General features: G+C 41.1%; 1 protein-coding gene across 1 annotated transcript in view; it reads right to left on the bottom strand.

The window, feature by feature from the left end:
- Window positions 1–13866: 13866 nt before the first annotated feature.
- The window catches only part of LOC125890207 (glycine N-acyltransferase-like), a 44354-nt gene continuing 39949 nt past the window's right edge, over window positions 13867–18271 (bottom strand). The window contains exon 6 of the mRNA XM_049578727.1: window positions 13867–14699. Within this exon, the coding sequence (XP_049434684.1) occupies window positions 14592–14699 (108 nt within the window). The 3' untranslated portion in view covers window positions 13867–14591. The remainder of the gene's footprint in view (window positions 14700–18271) is intronic.

Genomic DNA, 18271 nt, shown 5'->3' with positions numbered 1-18271 from the left:
TGTGAATCTGTGGTTTACACTGTTTTGTTTGTTTGATAATTTGATAACACCAACAACACTGTTGTGGAAAAGTTTTACAGCCCTTGGTTGTAAACATCTAATCTTTGACCCCTACCTTGTAGATTTGAATTCCTCACTGATAACTTCATTCACTGTGGAAAAGTTTAGAAAGCGTCGTCTGTAAATACAAACAGCACACATTGGTCACGTTTCGTGTAAACCTTTATCAGGTCCACGTTCCTGAGGAGCTCTGCCCAGTTTTTTTCCACCTGGTGTCGAGTTTACACGCGTGTTTCTTTGACCTTCAGGTTGCCGCCATTACTCAGTAACTTCACATATGCACACAACACTATTGATGACTGAGACTTTATTACAGGATGTAACTTCTGTTTAGTCATGTCAGGTGATGTTATTTACTCTGTGATAAGGAGAAGGGGCTGATGGACCTGACTAACATCCATGTTATGCAAACATAATATTTACACACTTAAGTTTATTATGAAGTGAGGTTCATTCATCTACAGGTAGATTTTATTATTAGCTGGTACATTTCCAACAGAAGCTGCACAGTTTGATTTTCTGTCTTTTTTTCTTTTGTGTCCACTGTTTTAAAGTTGACACGATACTGAACTTTACATTCATGCCATTTGATAAATCAAGCTTTTGCAAAATCCAGTCGTGAGAACAACAAAAACGTCTTTTCCTCCAAGAAATTCCACCAATGCATACTCTTGTTCTTGTTTATTAATTGTTATAATTGACTCTATTTTTGCAATAGCTTCACTTGTTGCTGTGTTTACTCTACTAATGTTAGAGTTAGTACTTGCTGCTTCGGGATCCGCCATTCTTCTTCTTCATCTTATGCCATTGACTATAGCGCAGTCCCCAATCACAGGAAAAAAAAGATTGGCATTGTATGTTTATGCAAACCACAAATACATTGTATTTGTACGATATTATGCAATACAAACAATAATAATAATAATAATAATAATAATAAACTTTATTTATAAACGCTTTTCAAAACAAAGTTACAAAGTGCTTTACAATAAATGGTTGATCCCAGATTTAAAACAGTGCAGGATTCAAGCAAATAAAATGAGGCAATTTTAAGAAAATACAAAGTACAACAAAAAAATCTGACTGAGAAGCTGAGGAAACGATCGGCAGTCAGTTGAAGGGCATAACTTTAGGTCTTAATAAAGTGGAAACAGGTGAGTTATATAAAAATCCACACTCTCTACAGTTGTCATAAATGTTGAAATTAGCTATAGAGACCAAAACTGTTTTTGTACCAGGCTGTAAACATGTTTATTCCTGCTGTGAAATTGGGGCATGTCACCATGGGGTTCTGACGGGCTCCATGAGTCAGCCTCAAGTGGCCATTTAAAGAACTGCAGTTTTTGACACTTCCATGTTGGCTTCATTTTTCGGCCCCAGATGCTGCCACTTAAATTAAATGCGAAGGATATAGTAGATATAAGGATCTACATCAAGAAAACAAAGCAAGTTTGAGTTTTCAGTCTCACTTTGTTTCAGTGTTAGACATGCATCAATCAGCAAAGTGTGACAACACTTACCTAAATTTACATAAAACAAACTCAGTATTTTCAACAGCATGTCTTATTTGAAACTCTACAGTTCAAAAGGCAACTTCTGTCCCATTTTATCAAAAATGTGATGTTGTGTCTGCTGGACCTTACTGACCCTGTAATTCTCCCTGAAGCCGTGCACAACGGCGTGAAACAAGAGGTCTAATTCTGCAGGAAGTTTCCTCATTCATCGGTATAAATCTGTGAGAGACACAAAGCAGCTTACACTGACGAAAACAGGTCGTATGAAAAACCTGCAGAACAAGTTTCAGTGTTCATTAAGATGCAGAAGATTTATGAATAAATAAATAAGATTTTCTAAAATCTGCAGACTTCTTTTTTATGTCTTAACTTTACAGCTCGTGATAAAAGTTTGGAACAAAACAATCGGCTCACAGGAAGAAGCAGATTCAGGGAGCGTTAATGAAAAAGACTGAGGAACAAAAACATAAAGGAAAGTCGTTTCTATTCTATGTGAAGTCGAGCTCTGCTGGAGTGCAGGGGTTAGCAAGTTCAGCAGGCTGATGGATTAGAGAAGTAGCCTGTGTGTGTGTGTGTGTGTGTGTGTGTGTGTGTGTGTGTGTGTGTGTGTGTGTGTGTGTGTGTTTGACTTGTGTGTAGACCTACTCATACTCACACAGGGTCACAGGGTCAAACATGAGGGTGAGTGTGTCTAGACATGTCCATGTGTGTGTGCTTGCTTGCTCTGTGTGTGTGTGTGTGTGTGTATGTGTGTGTGTGTGTGTGTGTGAATGTGTTCGTACCTCTGTCTTTGAGAACTTCAAAACTTTTTTTCAACTTTTGCTGCAATGCAACGTCCGTCATTTAAGAGAAACACACAAGTGCACATTCCTGGTTAATTACTTTTTGAAAGGAAAATTTCTACTGTTGTCCTCTGGATGGTTGTTGTGTGAGATAAAATCACTTGTAAAACTGTTCTGCAGTTCTGCTGTTCTCAGTGTTTCTGAGAAATGTTTAAACTTATTAACCTGTTGCTCAGTCTGAACTTCCTGGACTGTATTTAATGCTTCACTGGTACTTTAAACTAAACACCAACAATGCTGCCTCCTGAGTTGTCTTAATGCGATTCTCTGTATGAATCCCTGCTTTGACCTGGCTTTAGTGTTTAAGAGTCAGACATTTTTCTTTTTCTGTCAGATTGATATTACTCTCTTCCCTGTATTGTAAATATGAAGCTACTACAAGCAGCCGGTTAGCTTATCTTAGCATAAAAACAGGAAACAATTTCTTGCTTTTGAGCAGGTAGAAAAGTCAGGGAGTTCCTGGTCCCAGCCAAGAATTAGTCCAGTACATAACCTCCCGTAAACAGATGAAAAAAAGCCTTTTGGTTAATCCTGGTATTTTTATGCTGCCCGGGCCCCTGCCCCTGCCTACCACCCAGCACCATGTTATTTTTTTCTGAGCTGAGCCCAACCGGGCCCCATGGACCAAAGTCCTGCCGCCAGACACTCGCTGGCAAGCTCCCCCCACAGGTCTGGCTCCAGGGGGGGCCCCCAGTGTCCCAGGCGAGATGTTCAAAGCCCGAACTGTCTGTTTCATCAAGGTCTTCTTAAATTGCTCTTAGTCTGGCCCCTCCCCTGGGACCACTTTGCTTTGGGGGACCCTACTAGAGACTATTAGCCCCGGACAACACAGCTCCCAGGTTCACAGGTATACGCAAACCTCTCCACCGTGTTAAGGTGGCAATTCTCGGAAGAGCTTGGAGCTCGGAGCTCGGAGTAGAGCGGCTGCTCATTCGCACTGAAAGGGGTCAGTTGAGATGGTTCAAGCATCTGATCAGGATCCTCCTGAGCACCTCCTTTTGGAGGTGTTCCGGGCACGTCCCACTGGTAGGAGGCCCCGGGGCAGACCCAGAACATGCTGGAGGGATTACATATCTCATCTGGCCTGGAAACACCTTGGGGTCCCCCAGGAGGAGCTGGAAAGTGTTGCTGGGGAGAGGGACATCTGGAGTGCTTTGCTTGGCCTGCTGCCCCCACGACCTGGCCCTGGATAAGTGGCTCAAAATGGATGGATGGATGGTGTATTTATTAATTTGCACTGTCCCTTCATAAATAAATGAAAAAACTAAAATGGCATATTGGCATTGTAATACTTTGGTGTTTGTACAGATTAAACCAACTAGATATGAAGTGGTAATCAGTGAGCTTTAGCATAGCTAGAAGGTGGATTTATTACCATTTAACAAATCTATAAAGAGAACTGGTTACAGCGTTGTAAGAGGGACCCCTTTCTTTCTTGTGAACGTTGCTCAGTGTTGCATGAAGCCAAAAAAGTTTGACTTCTGTTTGTAAAATTATCCAGATCTTTCACCTCATTGGGCCCAGCTGTACAGGGAATTCATTTTTATCGTTTATGGTTGTCTTGTTCTTGCGTACTCTCGTCTGTGATGGGCTGTGTCTGATAATCCGACAAGGATGATATTACTGTATGCTTTTGTGTTATTAACTCTTGCGCTTGTTGAATTTAGGTGTCAAGATCCCTCTTGTGTGTGTGTGTGTGTGTGTGTGTGTGTGTGTGTGTGTGTGTGTGTGTGTGAGTGTTTGTTTTGGTTGGGTTGAGTTTTGGGTTGGGATTTTTGTTGGGGTTTGTATGTTCATGTTGAATTATCATCAAAGCTTGAATCACATGCTTAATCAAACACTACAGGATTAATTGAACCAGCAGCAGACTGGGACAGATTTTACCTCGAGCACTTTTAGGAAGCCTCGGTAACTCCCTTAGCAACACTGTCCTAACAAGACAGGACAGGACAAAACAGTCGTCCGGCCGGTTACCAGTTGGGTCTGAAACATGCAGAATGACAGATTTACACAAAGATACTTCAAGCACTTCAACATCCATTATCTTAATCTACCTCTACATTCCACCTCAAAGGAAGAAGAGTTTCAGTTCACCCACTCACCTCACTCTCTGAGTCATGTTCACATTTCTTCTGTCATTAAATAATATGAGCTGTACGACTTTAAAATGTTCATTTTCAGTTCTTCTCTCTGTTTTTTTTCTTGTTTGGAGAAACAAAGGCCTCTTGTTTCTCTTGTTTCCTGGTGCAGCGCAGGGTGGTGAACCCTGCGCAGAGCTAGTTTCGAGCAGCGCAACCCGAGGCGCGCTCAGTTTGGTAGTTTGGCAGACTGAGGTGCGCTGAGATGGGTGTGGCAGCGCAGCAGGGGGAGGTGTCGACAGATCCAGCTTGGCGCAGTGACAGTTTTGTGCCAAAAGGCTTCGCCCAAGGTGTGCTAAAAGCTCGCCAGCTGAAACCAGGTCTCCTGTCAGCGCAGGCGGAGCGCAGCCGGTGTAAGCCGAAGTTGGGCTGACCGGCGGACAGTGCGCACACGTCACCAAAACCTCACAGGCAAGTTTCCAGAATATCAGGCACATTAACGATGCAATAAATACCCACTATTCAATGCAACTATCTGCAATCAGCACATAAATGTATCTCTATATCGACTGTCCCGTCACATCTGATGTCAGATCAAAGGGGATTGGCACCATTTGGCACGTCTGACACGCGTAATGGAAACCCAACCTGATTTGATTAAACAGCTGCAAACTAATGAGTTCACATCCCTCTCAGCCAACCACAAACAGCCACAGCATCAGATAGGGAGTATATATTCAGCATCTGTCATCTTAGAAAAGTCAAAAGAAAAGAAACAGAGTGAGACTGCGAGAGAGAAAGAGAGAGCGCGCGCACGAGAGAAACGCAACATTGATTTACAATTGTGGTGACCTCCTCCCAGGCTACCTTTGCATCATCAGCCCGTGGAGGTCTGCTCGCAGTTCCATACATTCGGATACTGTGAGCTTGGACCTTCCGAACCAAAACATCAGTTTCCTCCTGGGAGAAGTTTGGCTGTCTGACGCTGCTGCTCTCTTCTGCCATGGCGAATTGAGTAAACTCTCATTACGCCTTTGCGCGGCGTATTTAAGGGCAAGGAGAGGGGCTCATTTGATTGGTATGATGTGAATGGGCTGTGTAAAACCCACTCCACGCCTTCTCTCCTCCCTCTTTCTGACTTGCGCAGGTAGGAGGGACGGAGGTGGGAAAGAGGAGTAGCTGCGCCAGCGCACACAGTGTGCCAAACTTGCTAAATCCGCCTGGCCACACCCAGTTGGCGAAGCACAGGTGTGCTGTGCCTCCGCCTTGCCCGGTCTGCAAAACTAGAGGCCTGAATGTTTTAGCAACACTGTGCCTAACATGTAGTTAAGTTAGTCCAAAAAACACTTGGTTATGGTGAGGAAAAGATCATGTTTTGGCTTAAAGTACCAGCTTCGGGGGCATAATGCAGGAATAGCAGCGATGTCTTGGTAAAAAAAAAAACAGCTTTTGTGGCTCTATCCCCGCTGACATCACTACAAAACACCTGGGTTTGGAGCTCAAAAGCTGCTGGAAACACAGCAAAACCTGTTTCAATGTACATACTGGGTGTGCAGACTTGAAGAAAACTACATTGCTTGTCTAATGGTGCACACACACTATACATGACCTGGCTCTCTGTATGTGATACAGACAGTGAGACAGAATGTTGAGCTCACGTCATCAGGATGGTCTAACCAAAGTATACAGTACGCAACCAGAAATTTGCACCTGTTTATTATGTATTAGAAGCAACTGATTCGCTGCACAAAGCACGCTGGGAATTAAGCTGCAGCCACAAGCCACCAGCAGTGCAGGGCGGATATGATTTTAGGCAAATTGGTACCATATAGTGAGCATGCACCAACTCCTACAATGTAGAGTTAAGGTTTGACACTGTGTATTCAGAGAATTTGAAAATGAAATATTCACACTGTCTGAACAGGGTTGGTTATTACTATTAGAATATTTAGGTTTATACAGCGAGTCAGTGGCATCCAGGTGATTAAGTCATATTATCATACAAACAAACTGCTGAATCATATTCTTACTCCCCACTCGTCACATATCGCCACTTGTTCAGTGAACTTTTGACGTCTACATATGACATGCTACGTATGTGTCTTTTCAAAATCCACATCTGTTTTCACAGGAACTGTACAGTTTCTGCTTGTTAGATGCATAGCTACAGTTTTTTCAAAATAAATATAGGTTGGTAAAACTATTTATGTTTATTTCCTTGTGCAACAAATGCATGTGCTTAAGTTTAGAAAAAAACATCATGCTTTGGCTCAACATTCATATGGCAAGCAAACACGAGGCTCTGGGTCGAAAGTCTGGTGTTTGTTGGACCCATCCATGTCCTCTCCCGCCACTTGTTCTGTAGACTTTTGATGTGTACAGTATAGGGTCTTTCCAGCTCCTTAAATTATGTTGTTTTCTGGCAGCGTATCACATCACTGCCAAAGGATGGCTTTTCTCATTGATGTCTGATGCAAAAGTCACTGACTAAGCAGTGACATTTGACGACGGTTAGCCTAGTATCAGTTTACAGCCGAAAGAGTTTGAAAGAACTGAGTTGTGTACGTGACTTGTCTTTTGTCTTGAAATATGCACTGTGTGTGTGTGTGTGTGTGTGTGTGTGGGTGTGTGTGTGTGTGTGTGTGGGTGTGTGGGTGGGTGGGGACGGGTGTGTGTGTGTGTGTGTGTGTGTGTGTGATGCAATTAATAACTTTCACTGAAAAAACAAAATAACAGGGTGTTTCTCACCAAGTTCCACACCTCCTTTATCACTTTGGATTTTGTCCTGCCTGTCTGTGATTTTATTGTAATTGTTTTGTTCTTGTTTTTACCTTTTATTTGACAATATGTGGAAGAGACAGGGAACTTCAGACGACTTTACATTTGCAGTTCAGTGACTGAACGTTTGATCACTCTGAGGCTCGATTCTTGTGAGATTGAAAGTCTTTGAACAAATTTCTACCAAAGTGACAAGTATATAAAATCAGTTTATTTACAATTTGTGTGGGGTTTTCAAAGACCCACATTACCATTTTTTTCTTACTTCTATTTGTTTAATAATGCTCTGTGTATTGTTTTTTTGTATATTGTATGACGTTGCCATTGCCGTTGCTGTTGGGAAAGAGGAGTAGCTGCGCCAGCATGCATGGTGTGCCAAACTTGCAAAATCCGCCTGGCCACACCCAGTTGCGCTGCGCCTCCGCCTCGCCTGGTCTGAAGATTATAGGATGATTGTGGTTTATAGTGAGTTGTGTTTTAGCGTGCTGGTTTTACTGTCTTGTTGACAAGGGCACTCCTGACATCTTTTCTGCTTGGGGCCATCACCTGAATCCACTTGGTCCGTTGCATGTTGATTGGCTGCAGGTGTCGATGTCGTAGCTTGACCTCTCTGGTCAAGAAGGGATATCACTCAAGTTGTCTGGACTGACAGTTTATCCTTGAGCAAGGGCGTAGGTTTTGTGTCAACATTCCCTCGTCAAAATTCAGCATAACTTTGAGCATTATTTGGCCCCCTCTCCGATAAGATAGCATAACATAGTACCAATGGATGCCTCAGGTCGTTTAGTTTAATATGATATGATGATATGATGTCTTCACTCTCAAACTGAGTGTGATACAGCAGGTTTTATTTGCTAAAAATTCTGCTTCACTTCTCACATTCACCTCTGCCTGTCATACCTTCTGCTTCTTCAGATTTTTTTTGCCTGATATTTGTCCATCACCTCTCTGCTCCTTTCATTTTCTTGTTCTCTCTGTACCTTGACTTTTCCTTTAGGAGCCACTGATTTTTGGTGAGGCATCCTGACATAGCTCAGGCAGACAACAGTCAGTCTCGCCAACATTTGCGACACTTTTAAGTTCTGCACATCACTCACCTGACCTATGTCACATTGACTGCACCATTCACAATATCTGCAATTATAATATTACATTCATTTATCATGTAAATACATATAATTTGTATTGTCAGTGATATAGCGCAGTAAATTGTTGCACTTGATCCCATTTAAGGGTCAACCATTCAACCATAGACCTTTTCATGGGCCCCTCCTTGGCCTTGGGCCTGGATTATCTGTACCCTTTGACCCCCTAAAATGGCAGTCTTTGTTTTGGAGATCCTCCGCCAGATAATTGTGAGCTTCAAACTCCTAACTTCCTGCATTCTGGTGAATTTTTACGCACCAATTTGTCTCTTTTCTGCATCAGTTTATGGTGTAACTGTTAAATTTTGTCCTCTGCTACTTTCATGTTGTTGCTAGGGGTAACAAATAGACATGTTCTAGATATTGAGGGGAACTTGTCCCCTGCGTCCTCCCTGAAATCTACACCTGCGCCCTGAAGGGACTACTAAAGGAATGCTTTCTGCCTTCCAAGCTGGGATTCAGCATGAAAGACACAAAGCTCCTCAGAGATGAGTGCTTTGTGTAATTGTAGATTGCAGAATGTCTCAGAGGAACGACATAATTAGATGGGAAAAAAGGACGAGCATTGAAGAAATTAAAGGAAACTGCCATGGACACTGACACTATAAAAATATCTGCACATCACAGTTTATGATCTGAACTCAGAGATTGCAGGAAGGAACTTTGTCTTTGCCACAATATAGAAAAATCAATACACATTTCAATGGCCTTCATATTTTGTTTGGTGAACACGCCGTAACAAAAAATGTGTCCTTGAATGGAAGAATACCAGAAGAAAAGCCTCTTAATCAATAACTACACATTATCAGAGGGAAATAAACAAAAGGGTTGTAAAAAAAAAAAAAAAAAAGGAGAGAAAAGTGTACTTTAGACTGAAATGTTAACGACAGAGCAGAGACATAAAAGCACGCTGAGTGACAAAGGGAAATTTACTGCAGAGATAAGAGGAAACTGGGGGGAAATGTGGGTTAAAGACGGGACTGAACACTGACAGAAGCGAGATGAAAATGTCAGAAACAGATCTAAATCCAGTGATGAAACTTTCTTTTCCCACAATACATCAAGTTCATTAGATTCAGTAGATATTAAACAACGTGAGGGAGTATGAAACAAAGAAAATATTTTGATTCCTTGACATCTTATCTCCTGGTTTTGGATTGTTTGATATTTTTGCACCTTTGAACGCTACATATCTTTGAACAAATATCAACTGGCACTTAGCTTATCTAAAATTATTTAACCCAACTTTGGTCATTTTATAATTCAAGGTGTGTGTTTGCGCACCTTAGATAAACACTGACATTAAATAACTTCAAGGGACTTGCAATATGGGATTTATTCACATGAACACACTCAGGTTTGTTTTAGAGGTTGTAAGTTTCAGCCTACAGGGAGGCGAAAGTTCACAGCCCTCCTTTGCGTGTCGTGTTCACACCTCTTGTGCATTAATAACATTTTAAAGCCACTGCATTTTCAGCTCGTATATATAATGTTGTATTAGTTTGGGCAATTCATGGACAAAGAGTGTTTTATACTGTTTGTAAATGAAGTTACTGTGGTGAGACAGAAATAGCAGCATGAACTAAATTCCATTAATCTTCAATGGATTAATGAGGGGGATTAAAATTCTGAGAAAAACCAAAACTACCCACATGGCCAGATACCACTGGTGTTAAAGTTCCAGTGTGTAGGATTTAGGGGGATATACTGGCAGAAATGTGATATAATATGTTTGTTTTCTTTAGTGTATAATCTCCTGAAAATAAGAATCATGTTTTTCTTACCTTAGAATGAGCCGTTTATATCTACACAGGGAGCGGGTCCTTGTCTACAAAGATCACTATGTTGCACCGCCACGTTTCTACAGCAGCCCAGAATGGACAAACCAAACACTGGCTCTGAACAGGACAATTTATGTTTTCGCTTAGTTAGCAGCATGCTCTATTCTGTGTTTTTTTACAACAATAAATCATCAGGTCCGTTTGTTTTGGGAGCTCACTCCCAAGTCGTTTAAATCCAGCACTTGGGCAGTGACTTGCACGTCAGACACTGACAAAAAAAGCGGTCCCTTAACGTCAGCATGATACGTGGCCAGTCACCGTTATAGTTTAACGGCGCTTGGCGGAATTAGGGGGAAACACGGCAGGACAAGAACGATGGTTAAGGTGGCAAAAGTCCAACAAACAAACAACTTTCACCCGGGAGAGCGGTGTTTGTGTCCCTGAGATTATAAAGCCAAACCCTGTTCTTCTTTCCTAAACCAAACCACGTGTTTGTTGTTGTAGGAAAAAAAGGGAAATTTGATGTGTTGTACTCATGTAGTGCATTTATTTTGAAAGGGACTGTATGCAAATGGTAAATTTCCTGTGAAAACAGAAGTGTATTATGAAAGAAGACAATGCATGTAACAGGCAGAACCTGACACAGCGTCCCAGAACGTCAAAAACCAATGCACCTAGGGTCGTATGTGGATGTGGAAAATCCATGATCAAACAGCGATATGTGATGGGGTCAGAGTGAGAATGTGTTAGTTTTGGAGAGGAAGAGACCTCTGTGGATAATTCAGCTGCCAGTGAAAACCTCTTGAATGTCTGGATCTTACTGTAATTTGCCGGAGAAAATAGGTGAGCACACATTAGCAGGTGCTGGATTACTGGCAACAGATATATGAGCAAGAGGGTCAAAGTTTAGGGTGCGATGTTATGAAGAAGTATGTCCTGATTGTGTGCATACTGCAGTAGATGGGTCCAACAGGCACTGATTTTCACCCAGGAGAGTGGTGCTCGCATCCCGTGAGATTGTAAAGCTAAACCCTGTTCTTTTTTCCCAGACCCAACCACGTGCAGTAGTTGCTGAAGAAAAAAGGACTTCAATTCACGTTGTTGTACAGACGTAGTGCATTTATTTTGAAAGAGACTGTATGCAAATGGTAAATTTCCTGTGAAAACAGAAGTGTATTTTGAAAGAAGACAATGCATGTAACAGGTAGAACTTGACACGGCGTCCCAGAATGTCAACAACCAACACACCCAGGGTACCTTGCAGGTCGTATGTGGACGTGGAAAGTCCATGACCTAATGTCGATATGTGACGAGGTCTGAATGACAATGTCTTGTAGTTGCCAAAGGCAGTAATAGCTGTCTCTACATACTGCAAACAGGTGATACCAATAGCTAATTCAGCATACTTTTAATTATGCAAATTTACAAAAAGGTTAACAAATATACACAAAGAAAAAAAAGAAAAAAAAAGAGCTCAAGTTGTAGCCCATCCACGTCATAACTCACTGAATCCATAGCAACGTCATACAATATACAAAAAAAACCAAAACACTTTAGAGCAGGATTATTAAACAAATAGAAGTAAGAAAAAAATGGTAATGTGGGTCTTTGAAAACCCCACACAAATTGTAAATAAACTGATTTTATATACTTGTCACTTTGGTAGAAATTTGTTCAAAGACTTTCAATCTCACAAGAATCGAGCCTCAGAGTGATCAAACGTTCAGTCACTGAACTGCAAATGTAAAGTCGTCTGAAGTTCCCTGTCTCTTCCACATATTGTCAAATAAAAGGTAAAAACAAGAGCAAAACAATTACAATAAAATCACAGACAGGCAGGACAAAATCCAAAGTGATAAAGGAGATGGTTAATCAAGACACATCGAATGTATTCTTATTCAACCTGTTTGATGTGATGGTGATTCAGAAGTTTGGAACTTGGTGAGAAACACCCTGTTATTTTTGTTTCTCTGTGGAAGTTATTACACACCCGTCCTCACCCACCCACACACACACACACACACACACACACACACACACACACTAAGCTAAGCTAACCGTCGTCAAATGTCACTGCTTAGTCAATGACTTTTGCATCAGACATCAATGAGAAAAGCCATCCTTTGGCAGTGATGTGATACGCTGCCAGAAAACAACATAATTTAAGGAGCTGGAAAGACCCTATACTGTACACATCAAAAGTCTACAGAACAAGTGGCGGGAGAGGACATGGATGGGTCCAACAAACACCGGACTTTCGACCCAGAGCCTCGTGTTTGCTTGCCATATGAATGTTGAGCCAAAGCATGATGCTTTTTTCTAAACTTAAGCACATGCATTGTTGCACAAGGAAATAAACATAAATAGTTTTACCAACCTATATTTATTTTGAAAAAACTGTAGCTATGCATCTAACAAGCAGAAACTGTACAGTTCCTGTGAAAACAGATGTGGATTTTGAAAAGACACATACGTAGCATGTCATATGTAGACGTCAAAAGTTCACTGAACAAGTGGCGATATGTGACGAGTGGGGAGTAAGAATATGATTCAGCAGTTTGTTTGTATGATAATATGACTTAATCACCTGGATGCCACTGACTCGCTGTATAAACCTAAATATTCTAATAGTAATAACCAACCCTGTTCAGACAGTGTGAATATTTCATTTTCAAATTCTCTGAATACACAGTGTCAAACCTTAACTCTACATCGTAGGAGTTGGTGCATGCTCACTATATGGTACCAATTTGCCTAAAATCATATCCGCCCTGCACTGCTGGTGGCTTGTGGCTGCAGCTTAATTCCCAGCGTGCTTTGTGCAGCGAATCAGTTGCTTCCAATACATAATAAACAGGTGCAAATTTCTGGTTGCGTACTGTATACTTTGGTTAGACCATCCTGATGACGTGAGCTCAACATTCTGTCTCACTGTCTGTATCACATACAGAGAGCCAGGTCATGTATAGTGTGTGTGCACCATTAGACAAGCAATGTAGTTTTCTTCAAGTCTGCACACCCAGTATGTACATTGAAACAGGTTTTGCTGTGTTTCCAGCAGCTTTTGAGCTCCAAACCCAGGTGTTTTGTAGTGATGTCAGCGGGGATAGAGCCACAAAAGCTGTTTTTTTTTACCAAGACATCGCTGCTATTCCTGCATTATGCCCCCGAAACTGGTACTTTAAGCCAAAACATGATCTTTTCCTCACCATAACCAAGTGTTTTTTGGACTAACTTAACTACATGCTAGGCACAGTGTTGCCAAAACATTAGGTTTCAACATATCCACCACATGATAACATGCAAATGTAACGAATCGGTTTGCATGAACATATGGCACCATTTAATTTATTTTATTTGTAAGGACAACACACATTTATCAGTGTGTCTGTAAATGTGCCATCTGCAGTCCTTTGGCAAGATGTTTTGAAACCAATAAAAGGATGAAATTAACAGGTCAAACTCACAGGACAAAGACAGCATTAAGACATAAAGACAGCATTAACTACAACAGAAATTTTCAAGGTAGAACAGAAGCCATGCAAAGAAACAAGCAACAGCAGAACATCAGTGATTGGGTTGCCATCTCACTAGAATTTACTTGGCGTGAGTTCAACATTCTGTCTGTATCACATACAGAGACGACATGTGTAGTGGGTGTGCACCTTTAGACAAGTAGTAAAGAAAAAAATTTCAAGTTTGCACATTGAAACAGGTTTTACTTGCAGTAATCATTCCCTCTGTTCATACTCAGTATTTAAGATCCTTCCTCGTGCACTTCAAGTTGAAGGAGACAGACAGTCTTTGTTTTGTGTGAAAGTTAATTCCAAAGTGAGTCTGAAGTGAAGTTGTTAAGTGGGTATCTTAATATTATTTCCCTGGACAGTGTTGAGCTGCAGAGGAAGAACAGAAACACAAAGAGGGAGTTTGTACTGAACAGACTGTAACTTTAATTCTGCTGAGGCAGCGTCGACACCGCCTCAAAGGCTTTTTTAAACTTTTCAAAACCCATTTTTTTCAAATTTATTTCTCTTTGACGTAGAAATATAAGAATATGGATATCTGGTGTACAAAGAGATTTTAAAATCAGAAACAAACGTGTTATATCTAAAAACAAACAAACAAACACTAAATCCCAGCTGTCTCAGTTGTCTTAAACTCTGCAGCTACTGTTCGGAGCTCTGCTGAGCAAGGCACCAGGAGCCTGTGTCTGATAATCCCAGAGGTCACTGTAATACTGTTTCAGTCCCGACAGCAAAGTGTTACGTCACCACCAATCAGTCAGCCTCTCTGCACAAACACAAAGTATTACATAATCTTATTTATGTAATATTTTAATCCAATTGTCAACAAACTCGGCAGGCCATATAGGAAAGGGTGAACCAGACTGAGGCTAGACTGGGGGGGGATGAGGCGGGGGAAGGGCGGTCGACCCCCACACATTTTCCCAAAGCCGTCTTTTATTCCCACCGTGTGAGCAGAGGAACAGGGTCATATGGATCTAAAAGGAGCAGACACACAGTTTGGGAAACACGTGTGAGAGTGAGAGTGGAGAAGATTTCACTCTCAGGTCTGTGCGTTAAGCACAGAGCTGACGTCAGACGTGGCGAGCATAGCTAAGCATAATGACTGAAAGCAGGGGGAACCAGTTAGCCTGGTTCTGTCCATCGTTCAGAGATACACCAACAATACTTCTAAAGCACTAATTAACACGTGGCATCATGTTTAAATCTAAAAACAAACAGTTGGAGTTATATGCTTGGGGCAGTTACTGATTGAGGACAGGTGTGATTCAGGTGCTTCACTCCCTGGGGTATTTAAGATGCAGGCTGCAAACACTGCTCTCCATCTCAATCTCTGTGTGTTTCTGCAGGACAAGTGTATGGCCGACATGCTAGTGTATGGCAGCAGTCTGAAGTCAGCCATCAAGTAACCGTTATGTGTGACAACGAAGGACAACTACAGAAGCAACCAACGTGCGACAAAAGTGGACCTTGGCCTGCTCCCCTTGTTCACCTCAGCGAGTAAAAAACTGACATTCCTCAGCTCCTTTGGAACCAAAGAACTGACCATTCCTCCCCAGCATTAGATTAACTCTGGTTTTAATATGTGTGTAAATACTAAAATTGTGTTTTAACCCTTTTGCTCTTACATTACTGGGTGTCAAATCATGAATCTCTAGACCCACAGCAAGTATTGCAGTAGTATTGCAGTAGTTATGACAGAAAAATGTGCTTATCCAAGGCGTACCCAAAGCAAAGTGAAAGCTGTTCTTATTCCATTTTTAGTACATATACATGCATGGTCTCATTTGAAAGGAAACACTCAGAAGTTTTATTTCTGAACAGTCAGAATCACTACAAGTGCTTTTGTTATTGAGTTATATAAGTTTCATTTAGCTGAAATAAAAGTTTTTTGTTGTTTTTTTTAATTCTCTTTTTATTTAGTTATTTCAAGGTCCAGTCAGGCAGGTTCATCTTACTCAAAGATCTTATAGCCCTGTCTTGCCAGGCCTTCCATAGGACACCATGACATCAGAAAGTAACATAAAAGTGTGTTTCAATGGGTAAAGCTGCTGTAGCCACTTTGAGCACTTAGAATCCGAAGTAGGTATCTCTCACGAGAGGTAACACTGTCCAAAAAAGGGTTTTTTAATATTAATCTGAATATTTTATTGAAAAAAAAAATGCTGCAGATGACTAGAACTGGGAATTATTACCTGGGAAACATAATGGGATCAATTAGACAACAATACCACATAAAATAGTTACACATGATTTTCTGAGGTTTTCTCCAATTCTAAAAAGAGGGTAAAACAATGTACTGCATGCTTGATCACGAATGAAAAACAGGTCAACACAGACAGAAATATCTATTTAGGAGGTGACTGTTTAAAAAACACACCTCTGGAAAACCTAAATTGATAAGAAAGACTGTTGTCACCCTGAAGACATTCGAGGAGCCATTTGTTTTTCATTTATGTACATTTAAAGGCTGATTGTCTACAATACCATAAAAGAGTTAAGAACTCGCCTGGAGGTGAGGAGTGTCATTGACTACAAGACCCATAAAGGGCTGTACACATGCCACATTTTTTGCAGCCTCAAATTCTTTGTTTTCAGTGTAGACGCACAGCAGACGCACTCAAATACCAGAGCGACACTGTTGCAGCAGTTTCCTGAGCAACTATTTTTCAGGGTGCAACGACTGCGCTCTGAGATACACCAAGTTCAGCTTTTGGAACACAGCAGCGCACACCGCATGTCATGTGACGTCAAACAACCAATCACAGCCCACTGATATCCTTCCCTTCTGCCGTAGTTCAGTCTGGGGTAAATATGGAGAAAAAGTTGATCATTTTAGTGCAGGGCTACCCAGAGCCCAATACACACTTAAAAACAGCGCCTAGAAGAAGATCAGCTCTGCACTCAGGATTTCTGATAAGTAGGCCATGATACAGTGCTTGTTGTGGTTGCTTAGCAACTTCAGACACAACCTGTCTCCGCGCTCTTGAAAGCTACCACAGAGTAGGCACAAGAGTCCCACACAGTGCTCAATCTTGCGTTTTCCAGGCAGTTAAAGATGGCCCCTAAGCCATCGGGCCAGCTGCTTGCTTAAGATGTGCTCTGTAACTTGTGAACTGAGGCAGGCCCAAGCAGCAACTTATAACTCACCTGTTTTCATTTTTTCAAGGCTATAAGTTACACAGGCCGCTTGAGTGACAGGCTGTCAGTGAGTCAGATCCACCCTTCACTCCTTCACTGCTCCAGCCTCTTGTCCAAATATGGTCACTTCTGGCTCCAAAAACCCAAACTCGAGGCTTCAAAACGGCAGTCCACAATCTAATGAGTGACGTCACGGTAGCTACATCCATTCAAAAACTGCATTCATGAAGTTGTTACCTCTAGCCTCTGGCCATGTTGTAGCCTGTCATCTTTATGTCTTAGATTCTGATTTTACTCATGTGACTTTATTTTATTCTTATACATATATGTATCAGCATTGTTGGAAGGAGCCTGAGAGCTTTAATTACCAGTGACTGCCTCTCTGTAAGTGTCATCAATATGACTAAGAAATCCTTGTTCTCCTGACAAAAGAGTGACAATGAATTCTATTCAATGAATGAGACCTAATAATTTAAAGGTTATGTCTCTTGAAATGGATCTCACAGTGTGACCATTGTCACGAGTGGCTCGAGAGTCACATTCAGTGTCAGAAATTAGCAAGGACCACGGGCCATTTGGCCCGCATTTTATCCAAGAATGCTCCCAGAAGCCATATTCCGGGGGCCAAAATTGCCCCCAAATTTTCGAAACAACTATATGTATTTATATTTTTAACAGTATTACAATCTGACATTAAAGTATAATTTTATTTTCATTAAATTAATTTACCGTCACGTCTACAACTCATTTTCCAGACATAATTAACGAGATTGCACTGATTACGTGAGAGTAATCTGACAGAGAAGGGGAGGGGGCTTTACTGTACCATAAGTATAAATTAACCATTTCTTGGGTGATCTGTGTCTACACAATGACAAATTAATGAAAAATTAAGGTAGAATGAATGTTAAATTTTAAATTAACTTACTTCCAGGATTGCATCTAAGAAATTTATAGTAATTTGGCCTTTTTAACAGTAAAAGTAACTGTAATGTGGTGAAACATTAGTACTGATATCAGTAGATTAATGGTTAAATCATCACATTTAAACTGGTTGAATTATAGGAAATCTGAGTGATATTTTGCAACCATAACTTTATGTCACCCATAATTTATTTCATTTATAGTGGTTTCTACTGAAGAGTGAAGACACTATCTTAGTTGGTTTTCCTTTTCATGTGCTTATTGTTAGAATATACATAATTACAATTTTTTGATGGCCCCCAAACATTTTGAAAATGCCCCCATTTTTTAGACCATGGGGGCCAAAATTGCCCCCAAAATATTTTGTTAATTTCATACCCTGGTCACATTCATGTAAAATGTCTTACATGGCACATCCCACCCGTCACTGTTTTCTTTGGTCCGTGTGAAGTTTAAAACCCCGCTCGGTGTGTGACCACCACAG

Source organism: Epinephelus fuscoguttatus, linkage group LG1 (genome assembly GCF_011397635.1).
Source record: "Epinephelus fuscoguttatus linkage group LG1, E.fuscoguttatus.final_Chr_v1".
Lineage (NCBI taxonomy): Eukaryota > Metazoa > Chordata > Actinopteri > Perciformes > Serranidae > Epinephelus > Epinephelus fuscoguttatus.
The sequence above is the reverse complement of the archived record's forward strand: the minus strand, read 5'-3'. Positions and strand labels throughout refer to the sequence as shown.